The 12,287-nt window shown below is 57.1% G+C and overlaps 2 protein-coding genes across 28 annotated transcripts; one reads left to right on the forward strand and one right to left on the reverse strand.

The window, feature by feature from the left end:
- Positions 1-4,645: 4,645 nt before the first annotated feature.
- LOC144286423 (uncharacterized) lies at positions 4,646-10,318 on the reverse strand. Its single transcript, XM_077852873.1, has 2 exons — positions 4,861-10,318; positions 4,646-4,753 (listed from the first exon to the last, which is right to left on the reverse strand). Exons 1-2 carry the CDS (start codon positions 5,342-5,344, stop codon positions 4,677-4,679), a joined length of 561 nt encoding a protein of 186 aa, XP_077708999.1. The 5' UTR covers positions 5,345-10,318; the 3' UTR covers positions 4,646-4,676.
- Positions 5,204-12,234, forward strand: PHOSPHO1 (phosphoethanolamine/phosphocholine phosphatase 1). Of its 27 annotated transcripts, XM_077852852.1 has the most exons (8): positions 5,208-5,430; positions 5,905-6,005; positions 6,664-6,766; positions 8,134-8,423; positions 8,681-8,791; positions 9,585-9,703; positions 10,411-11,281; positions 11,861-12,234. In XM_077852852.1, exons 5-8 carry the CDS (start codon positions 8,747-8,749, stop codon positions 12,215-12,217), a joined length of 1,392 nt encoding a protein of 463 aa, XP_077708978.1. In that variant the 5' UTR covers positions 5,208-5,430; positions 5,905-6,005; positions 6,664-6,766; positions 8,134-8,423; positions 8,681-8,746; the 3' UTR covers positions 12,218-12,234. The 27 variants fall into 27 exon arrangements, with proteins under 27 accessions (XP_077708988.1, XP_077708989.1, XP_077708985.1 ...); XM_077852862.1 differs by lacking the exons at positions 5,905-6,005; positions 8,134-8,423 and adding an exon at positions 10,089-10,246 and having other exon boundaries at positions 5,204-5,430; positions 9,545-9,703; XM_077852863.1 differs by lacking the exons at positions 5,905-6,005; positions 8,134-8,423 and adding an exon at positions 10,089-10,246 and having other exon boundaries at positions 5,204-5,430; positions 9,545-9,703; positions 10,541-11,281.
- Positions 12,235-12,287: the final 53 nt, after the last annotated feature.

Genomic DNA, 12,287 nt, shown 5'->3' on the forward strand with positions numbered 1-12,287 from the left:
CACAAGTAGCCTAGATTGAGAGGCTTACAATAATTCAGGCAACAAATGCTTTTTGAGCAGCTACTCCAGATCAAGGCTTGCGCTAGGTGCTGGGGACACCATGGTTCCTATACTCACCGAGCGGACAGTCTGATGGGTACAGATATTACTCAATCAGCTAGGAGAAGCCCAGGGTGCTGTGTAGGTGTGTAAGAAGAAAGGGAGGGTGTCTGGGCAGCTCAAGTTTCCTTTTAGAAGTGACAGATGGATGAGCATAACCCTGAACTCAGTGGGAAACCATGGATGGGGTGGGAAGTACTCTGGAAAGAGGCTACAGCAAGTGCAAAGGGCCGGTGGCAGCACATTTGAAAACCAGAAAGAAGGCTGTTACACACTGTGAGTGGAAGAGGGATGCAAGAAGTAACCAGGGACACGAGGCAGGCAGAGGCAAAATCACTTTGTTCTCTTTAAGGTGACATTTGCAAAAAATGGAGGAAATGGAGTGGCAGATTTTAAGTCTCTGAAAGCCATTACACAGGAGGGTGCCTTGGAAGACAAATGAGAGGAAATATCCAGCAAGTGGGATTTGAGTCAGATCTCAAGGACTTCTTTGAGTCCCCAAAGGTGACCCTAGGGCGGGGAGGAGGTGACTTTTTGGACTTTTTTGATCAACTGCTGTGTCTGCCAGGCAGTAGAAAGGATGTCTGCACATTTACTTCTCTCATTCCCTCTCTCTCTTTTTTTTTTTTTTTAAGATTATATTTGTTTAAGAGAGAGCAAGAGAGAATGAGAGAGTATGACGGGGGGGGGGGGGGGGGATAGAGGCAGACTCCACACTGAGCAGGGAGCCCAATGCAGGGCTTGATCCCAGGACCCTGGAATCATCAGCGCAGCCTAAGGCAGACTCTGAACTAACTGAGCCACCCAGGCGCCCCTGCACCTCGTCTTTACCTGCTTCTCTCTGCCACATGACTCCCCATCCTTGCAATTTACTGGAGGGGGACAGTGGACAGCTCTGTCTGGGTGAGTCTGTTGTGGGAGATGGGCTGGACTGGGGAAGGCAGGGAGGAAAAGATGCAGGGTGGGAAGAAAGTGGTTCTGGAGTGTCTCCAGGCTGCTCAGGGGGTGTAGAGGAAGAGGAGAGTGGAAGCCAGCAGCAGGCAGGACCAGAAGTTAGGGTGGGACAAGGAAGGAGAGTGGTCAGGACGGGGCATCTTGGCTGGGGGGGGAACCCGACCCCTGAATTATGAGTCTCCTCCTTATCCCGGAGGTACCCCAGGTCCCAGCTGCTTTACCCGCTGAAGTCCAAGACACTATTGCCCTGGTAGTCACAGGTACAGCAGATCTGCCCGCTGTTCGCTGTTCTCGGACACAGTTCTGGGAAGGCCTGTTCCCTTATCTGCATCTCCTCTCTAGCCTGGAAGTTCCCTGAGGGCAGGGTCTGTGTCTTCTTCAAGATCTCATCTCCCAGCACCTGACACAGTTAATAGCTGTCAATGAAAGAAAGTGCAAAGGAATACCACATTGCAGGGCTGCCTGGGAGAGCAGGAGACAGTCCACAGCTACCGACGGGATGCAGCTCTGAAAATCTGAACCTCCGCCTATGTTATTGCCAGATGCTTCCAAGCACCAGGGTCGGGGTGGGGCAGCCAAGTCCCATCCACAGAGAAGGGCAACTCAAAACTCTGGAAACTTCTGAGGCCGGCCACATGATGTTCTGGTTAAAAATGAAACTGCTGCTGACTGCCTGGATTCAAATCTTGCTTCTGCCACTCCCGAGCTCTGGGACCTTGAACAAATTACATACATACTCTGTGCCTCCTTTTTCTCATCTGTAAACTGGAGGAACTAAGAGATCATAGGGTTGATGTGAGAACGAAGAGAGTTGAGCCTTTATTTTTTTTTTTAAGATTTTATTTATTTATTCATGAGAGACACAGAGAGAGAGAGGCAGAGACACAGGCAGAGGGAGAAGCAGGCTCCATGCGGGGACCCCGATATGGAACTCGATCCCAGGACTCCAGGATCACGCCCTGGGCCAAAGGCAGGCACTAAACCACTGAGCCACCCAGGGATCCCCCGAGTTGAGCCTTTAGAACACTGCTCGGCACACAGTGAGCACTCCATCGACACTAGCGGCTGTTGTCTAGGAAGGAGAGGAGAGACTTGAAAGGGGATTTATTCAGCTCTGGTCCCTACACCCCAGCACAAGGCCTTAGACCCAGAGCAATGACAATAGAACTTGCAGAACTGCCTGAACGGGGCAGTCCCCGTGGCGTCTTGCGCCAACCCACCTGTGTGGTCAACAGGTCCCTGAAGCCTCCTACAGAGAAGTCATGACCCGAACATCTGGGCGGATCACTACTTGCTACACAGCGTCCTTGGGCAAGGCACTTTCTTAATGTCCCCACGCTTCTGCTTTTTCATTGGTATGAGAATACTAAAAAAAAAAAGAATACTAATACCATCTGCCAGGGTTGTTGTGGGGACTATGGACCCGATAGAAAATCGTCCTTCCCCAGGTGGAGTGTAGGGAGGAAGGAGGCCATCTGCCCCTCCTGCTTCAGCCTTGCACCCCCCACCCCCCACCAGGCCTGAGAGCCAGAGTCCCTAATCCCAATTCCTGCCCTCCCTGGCTCTACACCAAAACCTTCACACCCTCTTTGTCAAGACCAGCTTGAGAGCCCCATTCCTGGCCACCTGAATCAGGCTTCACTGGAGACTCCTGTCTCTGTCACCTCAGATGACCCCATAAGCTCTCTGCCAGAATGACTGCCTGGAGTTCTAAGGTGAACCCCACAGGAAGAGAGGAAGTTCTGCAGCTGAGTGCTGAGCAGAGGCCTCACCCTGCTGGGGGCCGGGAGGAGGTGGGGGGTAGGATTCCCCTTCCCTTCCTGTCGGTCTTTAGACATGTGGCTGATCACTCATCTTGTCCAACTGTCCAACTGTGTTCATTGGCACAACGAGAGGGGAAAGTTTAAGAGAGGTAGGATTAGGGACACCTAGGTGGCTTAGCGGTTGAGCATCTACACCTTTGGCTCAGAACGTGATCCTGGAGTCCCGGGATCGAGTCCCACATCGGGCTTCCTGCGTGGAGCCTGCTTCTCCTCTGTCTGTATCTCTGCCTCTCTGTGTGTCTCTCATGAATAAATAAATAAAATCTTTAAAAAGAGAGAGAGAGAGAGAGGTAGGATTGTGTCCTGAAACACTTAGTGTAGGGGGACCTGGGAGTTTCTAGATTTATTCCACAAAGGCACTTTGCACAAATATCCTGTGAGCTTTGGTCCTCCCATGGCTGGAAGGCAAGAGGTGGATAGTAAGAACTGGCTTAGGCCGCCACAGAAAGTTACCTGCCCACCCCAGCCCCATTAGTGAATTTGGAAATAGCTGAAAGGATGTTAATCACCAGGATCTTGATTTGAATCTAGTGCCTCCTTGGGGACAAGGATGTCCCCAGGGATGACCTTGGACAACTCATCTGGTCTTTCTGAGCCTCAGTTTCCTTGTAGGAGAATGGGGATAACCCTGGAGTGCCCTGCTAGGTGAAACGAGGAGACACAGACAGGGCACTAGGTTGAGCCAAACACAGCAGGCAACGTGCTTCACCACAACGAACATCTAAGACCTACAGTGTGCCACAGTCTCTGTGCTGGGGGCCATGGGGGACACCACTCCATAAGACAAATGTGGTCTCTGCCCCTCTACTGCTGACAGGAGAGAAGGGGTAGCAGACACTGAACGAAGGGCACAGTGTGGGGTAAAGGCGAAGGCAACCAGGCTGGGAGCCCAGCTCTACCATTCACCTGCTGGGTGATCCTGGGCAAGCTCAACTGCTTGTGCCTTGATTGCCCAACAGCAAGAGACGCCACGAGTCGTTTCATAGAGTGGTGCGGATTATCTTTACTGACACGTGATACTATACTGACAGCATTTACCACGTGCTTTGGTAGCACACAAGTGATCGGTGTAATAAAAGGAGCTTCAGAAAAAAAAAAAAGGAGCTTCAGGATGTGTGACAGAGGTCGGGCTCACCCGGCAAACAGGGCAGGTGTGTTCCGGAGGAGGGAAGTCCCCAGGAAACATCACGTAAATGCTGTGAAGCATTCATTCTCCTTTGTACATGTGGAAACAGCACACACCTGTCCTGTTTGTTTTTTGTTTTTTGTTTTTTTTCGTTTTCCCCTGGCCTGTTCTTTAAGGGACCCCTAGGCCCTGCACAGAATTCCTTGCGACCGCAGTTCCCTGTCTGGTTTCCTGCGCCAAGGGCTCCCAGATCATAGAGGGCCTTTCCACCCACTGGCTCTCTTGGAAGAGCGGGGCACGGAGAGATTTTGACCCAGGCCTGAGGGCTTCTAGGCTCTGCATCCACGCAGCTCCTTTGTGACCCCATGGGCCAGGTGTGCCTAGGTTTGAACTCCCGGCAAATAACTGCCCCTTTGTGAATATTCAACCATAAGTGCAGAGACCTAGTACCCTAGTGCCTGGTTCATAATAGGTTCTCGGTATATATAACTTCCCGCTCTCCGCTGTAGTCGAAGCATAAGCTTCTCCTCAACCCCTCAACCATGGGAGGGAGGGCAGATGGAGCTTGGGGCGGCGGCGGCTGGACTGCTGGGGCGGGCGGGGACGCAGGGGAGGGCGGCTCGGCACCAACTCTTAACCAAGCACAAGAGAAAGTAGGTTTTTTATTTACAACATCACTTGCAAAAGGCAAACAACTGGGTCCTTAAATCACTGCTCACGGCGAACCCCTTTCGCGGCGACCCCCTGTCACCTGTAAGGGAGGAAGGGTCCCAGGAGTGCCGCGACTCCGCGCGGAGGGCAGAGCTAGGCGCACGTGCGAGACGACGCGGTTCCCCGGCTGGGTCGACCGGCGCCTACCGCTCGGCGGAGGAGCGAAGAGGAGAATGGGGGCTGGCGGCAGGGGTGCATTTCTGCAAATCTCGGGGCTCGGCGCCCCGGAGGCACAGCCCTGGCACTTCTGGGCGTGTAGGCAGGGACTCCGGCGGAGCCCCGCAGCCGCTCCCGCGAGGGTGCCCCCCACGCTGCTCCCGAGGGAGGCGCTCCACATCCCCTCTCCTCCGCTCTCCCCCCCGCGCGCCTCTCCACCTGCGCGGGCGCTCCGCGAGCCTGCGGGGCAGCCTGAAGGCGTGGCCCGCAGGCCGCCCGCCCCTTTGATGTGCGCCGGCGCCGCTGTGATTGGACAGTCGCTTGTGACGTGCGGGGACTGCGGTGGGCCCGGGTGCTGCGGCAGCCGCAGCGCCAGCGGCGGCTCGGGCTCCGGCTCCCGGGCATTTAAAGGGGACGCGGCGGCGGCCCGGGGGGATGGGGGGCAGGTGGAGGGGGCGGCCCAGACGCACATCATCCACGGGCCCTCGGGACTGGAGGGACTCGTGAGCCGGAGCCCAGAAATCCGGGGGTGGATAAGACACCGCGTCCCCTCCAATTCCCGTAAGCACCCCTTGCCCCATCCTGCGCCCAAATACCTCCGCTAGCCCCACTCCCCCACTCTTTACACTCCAAACTAAGCCGGGACAGACCTCTGCCGCCACCGCTCCCCACGTGAGTCCTGGGCTTCCCGAGGCAGGGCGGGCTGGGGTCCCCGCGAGGGGTGGGGGCTGTGTGGAGTTCGAGGGCGCTCCTTCACGTGTGTCAGTGGGGGAGTCCCCTGGAGCGAGGACCGGAGTCCTCCTTTCTCCCACCCAGGAACGCGGTGCCCAGAGAGCCCTCTATCCCCGACTCGGGCAAAGCGAAGGAATCAGTGCCCCCTTGCTCCCCGCCACCCACCGGTCCCCTGGGCTCCCCGAGCTGCGCGCCGCCCCCCCTGCCCCGCATTGGAGCGAAGCACCCGCCAGCTGGGGGTGTGCCAGAATGCCTGCTTTCCAGCCACCTCTAAAAATATCTCTCCCCCCACTCCACCGGCAGCTGCCACCTCCCTGTCCACTGAGGATCCCCTTCCAGCTCATCCACCCAGGCAGGGCGAGCCCGGAGGGGACTCCTAATCCCAGCATCTTCACGGACACCAGGTCTGCAGGTCCTCGCGGCCAGCTAGCTACTCACAGTCCAAGAGGGTCTCCAGGGCAAGAGGGGGAGCTCTGGCTACAACTTTGCCTAGAGGCACCCGGGGACTCCTGAGTTCTAATCCCGTATCTGATTTTGTGCCCCCCCCCCCCCCCCCCCGGGGATGTTAGCTTTACCTCCCTCCGCCTCTGTTTTTCCTATTTGCTGCTGGTGGTGGTGAGAAGGAAGAAACCATGGTGAAGTTGGGAACACCCTCCTGGGGAGGGAGAAAACTTCAGCTTAGTTGTGGGATCGGGTTCCTAGTGATTGCTACAAGAAGACCTGGTCTTGGGCAGGGGGATTATAACTGTGGTATCTGCAAGTCCTGGTTCTCCATCCCCCACCCCTATCCTGAACATTTCCTGGGGAAAACTGCCCTAGAACTGTCCAGTGGGCTCCATTCCCCTCATTAAGGGGGGGGGGGGACTTCAAACTGTTTCCCCTCCCCAGTCCCCATTCCTACAAATGTCTTCTGAAAGCATTTTTGTAAAAGGCGGGTGGAAACAAGGAGGAATCCAGTGATCTGATGTGGAATCGGGGAGGTGGGCACCGCTTTTAGGTGGGACTAGAATATGGACTCCCTGCCACCCCAAAGAAACCCCTTTTCTCCTCTCTCTGCTCTAGCCATCTATCTGGAAAAGCTCAGAGATCCTGTCCCCCTTTTCTCCAAGGGACTCTTTTTGGTGACCACAAAAGGATTTGGTCACTTAGGACAAAGCAGCCAGAGGTGAGTAACCTTTCTGAACATCATGAAAACCACATGCCAATGTGGCCTGGGAACTGTGGGGGTAAGGGTGGTGTGGCAGCACAGCCTTCTCTTCCTGGGGGAGGAAACTCAGGATGCCTGGCTTTCTGCTCTGGGGATTAAAAGAAACAAGGGCAATTCACTAAACGATGATTGTGGAAACGATGTCCCTAAATATTGTTAGATGAAAAAAATGTATGTCTTCTGCTCTAATGAATGAGAATTTTTGCACATGATTAAAAATCAGTATAACATTCCACTACAATTTTAAAAAGGAAAAAAAGAAACAAGGGCAAAACAAAGAGACCCTTTTCTGTGGGATGAAAGTTGGTCTCTGGGTGGCTGCTTGAAGAGCCTGTGTATCTACCTCCCACTCTCTTCTCCCCAAGCCCAGTTCATTGTTTGAGCCCCTGCTTGCTTTTACCACAGAAGTGGGATCCCCTGACCTTTCTCCTCAAACTTGCTGGGCCCCAGGGGGTGGGGAGGGTGGGGATGGGCTGGACACATGATATCAGACAGGATCCTGGAAGTTTGGAACTCCCTCCAGATAGGGCCTGGGGACAGCCCTCCCATTCTCCAGAACATGCCATTCCAGCATACCCATGCCTTCTCTCCCATCTACTCTTTGACTCCTCCCCTGGCCCCCTCCTATTTTTGCCCCCACCCTCCCCCATGTGCCCCATTCAGCTCTGGCAATCTTTCCCAATTCCTAGATTAGATTAAGAGTTCTTATGGGAAAGGCTGAGACCCGCATCCATCCCTATCCAAAGGGCTTAAAGCATATCTGGTTAGGGAGTGGGGAGGGGTGAGGTAGCTCCAGGTGATAGAACCTCTCCTTCTGACCTATGGCCTATTCCTGGGATGTCCCAATCTCTGTCTCAGGGCCACAGCTTCTTCCTGATGTTCTGGGATGGTCTGGGGAGAGTGTCACCTTGACAAAGTCAGGGGTTTCCAGTATCATCCGCTGTCACCACCAGAGGGCAGCAACCAGCCAGAACTTTGCTCCTTTCCCGGTCTAGTTCTGGTTCTCAATATCTTTCCAGATCTGTCCCAGAGGCTTCTATTCTCTCATTCAACCCCAAGATGAGAGGGGAGGAATGGGACATGGGGAGGCCCTGGGAGCTGTAGGAGGTATCCTTTGTAGCTGAGTTGGTGAAGTCCCCACGGAGCCAAACCCTGTGCCCAAAGTCACACAGCAAAGCCACACAGAAATTTCAAACTGACTCCTGGCAGATTGCCAGCCTCTGAAAGCACCAGGGAGGCCAGTCCCAGATCATTGGTTATGCTCAGGGGTCCTGGCCCGCCGCTGTGGTACAATGAGCCTGGTCATCTGCCCCTTCCCTTTTAAGGGCAGAGAGTATACAAGGCTGTGGCCAGATGTTCTTGAATCAGACTCCCTGGGGAAACAAGCACACAGCCCCAGGCAAGTTAACCTCTCTGGGCCCTTCTCACCTGCTGAACTCATGGGACTGCACTGAGCTATGGGGAGAACATGAGTGCCGGTGACGCGTAAACCATGATGTGCCATACACAAGAAAGGTGCAAGGATCATACTGGAGAAAATTAAAGCACTGGTCTCAGACCCTAAGTTCCAGTCTTCAGACCTGTCTTTGGCACCACTCACAGTGGTGACCTTTGAGTAAGTCGGCTAACCTCTCTGGGTCTCCAGTTAATATCACTTGTAACCTCTCAAACATCACAGGGGATTGGTAGGAGGATACCAAATGAGGGCTTTGTGGTGTGTGAGCACTGTATTTGAGGGATTTTTATTGAGCCCCTGGGAGTGGGAGTGGTTGGTTCCCGGGGCTCAGCAGACGGGACACAACCAGGTGGCCATTGGTGGTGGAAACAAAGCTAGCCGCTGGCCCTCTCCAACAGACCTTGTGTGGTTGTCAGGAGCTCTGGACAACGGCTGGAGGCCAACAGAGTCCCTAAGGTGGTGCCCAGGGTGATGCACTGACAATGAGCGGGTGTTTTCCAGTTGCTGGCCTCCGATGCCTGTCTAGGGTAAGTGGGTCCCTCCAGGGGTCTCTTAGGCTGAGGCCTCAGTCCCCTTCCCATGATTAGGTGGAAGGAGCCCTATCCAGCCCCTTTTAGGTCTACCTTCATCTCTACCACTAATCCCTGGAAGCTTCCATCCCAGGCATGGGGTCCTGATGCTTTGCATCGTCAACTTAAGGGATCTTGGTCCACTGAGACTCCCAGAAAGATGTTGGTGAGACCAGAGGGTGACTCTAGGGCCGAGCTCAGGAAAACCGTTCTAGTAGTGGAGGCAGAGAGCTGGGTCCACATCCCGGCTCTGAAATTAGGAGCTTGGACTCTGTTTCACAAGATGTACCAGGCCATAAACACCACAGGACTATCAAGGGGCGAGTCAGGATGAAGCCAGGAGGAGAGTGCTTGGGTCTGGACTGATTAAGGTGGGAGGCCAGTAGGGAGAAAGGCAGTGTGGATATCCAGAAGTTGTACCTGGTTTGCTCTCTGCCCCTCGGCCATGCACAGCAGCCAGCAGGCAACAGTGGCAGAGACAGGCCACTGGGGGTTTCTGCGGTCCCCAAGTGCTTTGCCTTTGTACCTCACATTTGCACTGCTGTCCCATGTCCTCTGTAGGTGAGACTCTGGCCCCAGGGCTCCACCTCCTGGAGCCACCCCTCCCAGCCCCACTCTGTCTCAGGCTCCCCTAGCATGACCTCCTCCTCCCCGCCTTCTCCTTCCCCACCCTGTATCCACTCCCTGCTCCTTCCCCCTCTGCCTTTTCAGCCACCGCTGCTCTCTTTCCTCTCCCCTACCTGTCTCCCAGGTATGTCGTGGCCTGGTGCGGGAAGCTCCTACCTCCCCAAGCCCCACTGCTTCTGCTGCCCGCTTACTTCGGACTCTGGCAGAAACCCCACCCGCTGACGTGTACCTCCCAGGGAATTGGCAAGTGATTAGTGATGAGCTGTTAGGACAGGGCCCAAAAACCTCCCTGGAGAAGCAGTGTCCCATCCTTGGACCCCTGCCAGGTGGGGTCCATGGGGCTGGAAGCAGCTCCCAGAGAGCCCTACTGGGTTAACCCACCAACCTGGTTATTCCAAGAGCTTAGAATCCAGTCCTCTGGCCAATGCAGAGGCCCAGCTCTTAGCCACCAGCCAAGCCACAGGACCTAGCATTCACAGTCGCATGCCTCGGGTGATACCAGCGAGTGTTGCCTGGACCCTGGCTCCTTACTGTCCACAGTCCCATCAGCTGGGCATGGCCCAAAAAGGGAATGAGGAGGCTGCTGCAGTTGGGTGAATGCCTGGTTTCCGTGGTCTACGTTTCTTAGGGAAGAAGGGGGTGGAGAGGACGCCACACCGACAACGGGGGTCACTGGAAGTCTCCAGAACGGCCTCATCCATAAACGTCCCCCAAAGGGGTGCTCTCCCCCTCCTCTAAGCTGACCCCGTTAGGCCCCAATGGCCCAGACAAGAGTAGCAGAGACAGGTGCCAAGGAAGCCCTTCTGGGTTAAACCCCAGCTCAGTTCACCGAGAGGGGCGAGCGGGGAGGGCGGGGAAGGCTGGGGCGGGGGCTGGGGCTGGGGCGGGGGCGGGGGCTGCGGCGGCGGCGGGTCCTCCGCCCACCTTAACCTGCCTCGGGTCCTCCTCAGGTCTTGGACGTGCCAGCGCCTCTGGCCGTGGCCCGCTAACCAGCCTCTCCCCGGCCGGCTCGCGCCGCGCCCCCTCTCGCTTGCTCCCTCCTCCTCCTCCTCCTCCTGCTCCTCTTCCCCCCGCTCCCAGGACGGCGGGATGGCCGCGCAGGGCGCGCCGCGCTTCCTCCTGACCTTCGACTTTGACGAGACCATCGTGGACGAGAACAGCGACGACTCGATCGTGCGCGCCGCGCCGGGCCAGCGGCTGCCCGAGAGCCTGCGGGCCACCTACCGCGAGGGCTTCTACAACGAGTACATGCAGCGCGTCTTCCAGTACCTGGGCGAGCAGGGCGTGCGGCCGCGGGACCTGCGCGCCATCTACGAGGCCATCCCCCTGTCGCCCGGCATGAGCGACCTGCTGCAGTTCGTGGCCAAGCAGGGCTCCTGCTTCGAGGTCATCCTCATCTCGGATGCCAACACCTTCGGCGTGGAGAGCGCGCTGCGCGCCGCCGGCCACCACGGCCTGTTCCGCCGCATCCTCAGCAACCCGTCGGGGCCCGACGCGCGGGGGCTGCTGGCGCTGCGGCCCTTCCACACGCACAGCTGCGCACGCTGCCCCGCCAACATGTGCAAGCACAAGGTGCTCAGCGACTACCTGCGCGAGCGGGCTCACGACGGCGTGCACTTCGAGCGCCTTTTCTACGTGGGCGACGGCGCCAACGACTTCTGCCCCATGGGGCTGCTGGCGGGCGGCGACGTGGCCTTCCCGCGCCGGGGCTACCCCATGCACCGCCTTATCCAGGAGGCGCAGAAGGCCGAGCCCAGCTCCTTCCGCGCCAGCGTGGTGCCCTGGGAAACCGCCACCGACGTGCGCCTCCATCTGCAACAGGTGCTGAAGACGTGCTGAGGATGGTGGCCTGCAGGGGGCGCCCGGGCGGAGGAGGGGGACGCGTGGGGTGGGTGGGGGCGAACGGGAAAGACAAACCTAGTTTTACGACTCCCTTTTTCCCTTTCGCTTCGGTATGTCCCTCTGGGAGTTTCGGGAATTTTTCCGGGATCTGCCATGGGGGGGGGGGGGTGGCTGGGGGAGGGGAGTTCGGAGCCGTCCCTATCTATGCAGTTAACCCACCTCGGCTGCCTCCCCCCGTTCCACGGCAACGTTAAAATCTGGAGCCTGGCTCCCCCGAGGTGGTGCGCATACCTGGGAAGGCAGCGGTGTTTCCAAAATCCGTGTCCTCCCAAGTGGGAGGAAGGGGTTCCCTGGCAGGGGAGATTAGAACATCTCCCGCGGCTTTAACTGCTGCCTTGAGCCGCGGGACCTTCCCTCCCCCAGTCTTCCGTTAAGGGGACTCCCGTCCCGAAAGCCTCCTGGCTGCCCCGGAGCCCCAGCCGAGAGAGGTGAAGCTCTCCACCGACTGCCTCAGGCCTAGATCTTGCTTCATCTACCGTGCCCTTCCCCCCCACCCAGCCACTACACCCTTTTTCCTCCAGCCTCCCTTCCCGCGCCCCACCCCCACCCCTACCCCCGCCAGCATTCCCCAAAGGAAAAAAAGCCAGAGGGTACAGTCGCCTCCTGGTGGTGGAACGAGGTAGCACTGTTCGGCTCGGGTCCGTCCAGCCTGGGACCTCGCAGCGCGCGACCGTGGCTCCTCTCACCCCAGCCTCGTCTATGCAGCAAGAGACCAGGGACTTTACCAAAGTCGCCCCGCGGGCTGGGCCCTCTGCGCCCCCCCTCCTCCCGTATGGAACAGAAAGCCATGATGTTTTAAAGCAGAGCCAGCGAAAGCCAAGCCCCCCCTCCCTCTTTGGTGTTTTAGAGCTATAAAGGAGGTGAAGGGGGAAGAGCTGACTTGAGATCTCTCGCGCCGATGTCTGAAGGGTGAGGGTGAGGCGAT

Source organism: Canis aureus, chromosome 16, assembly GCF_053574225.1.
Source record: "Canis aureus isolate CA01 chromosome 16, VMU_Caureus_v.1.0, whole genome shotgun sequence".
Lineage (NCBI taxonomy): Eukaryota > Metazoa > Chordata > Mammalia > Carnivora > Canidae > Canis > Canis aureus.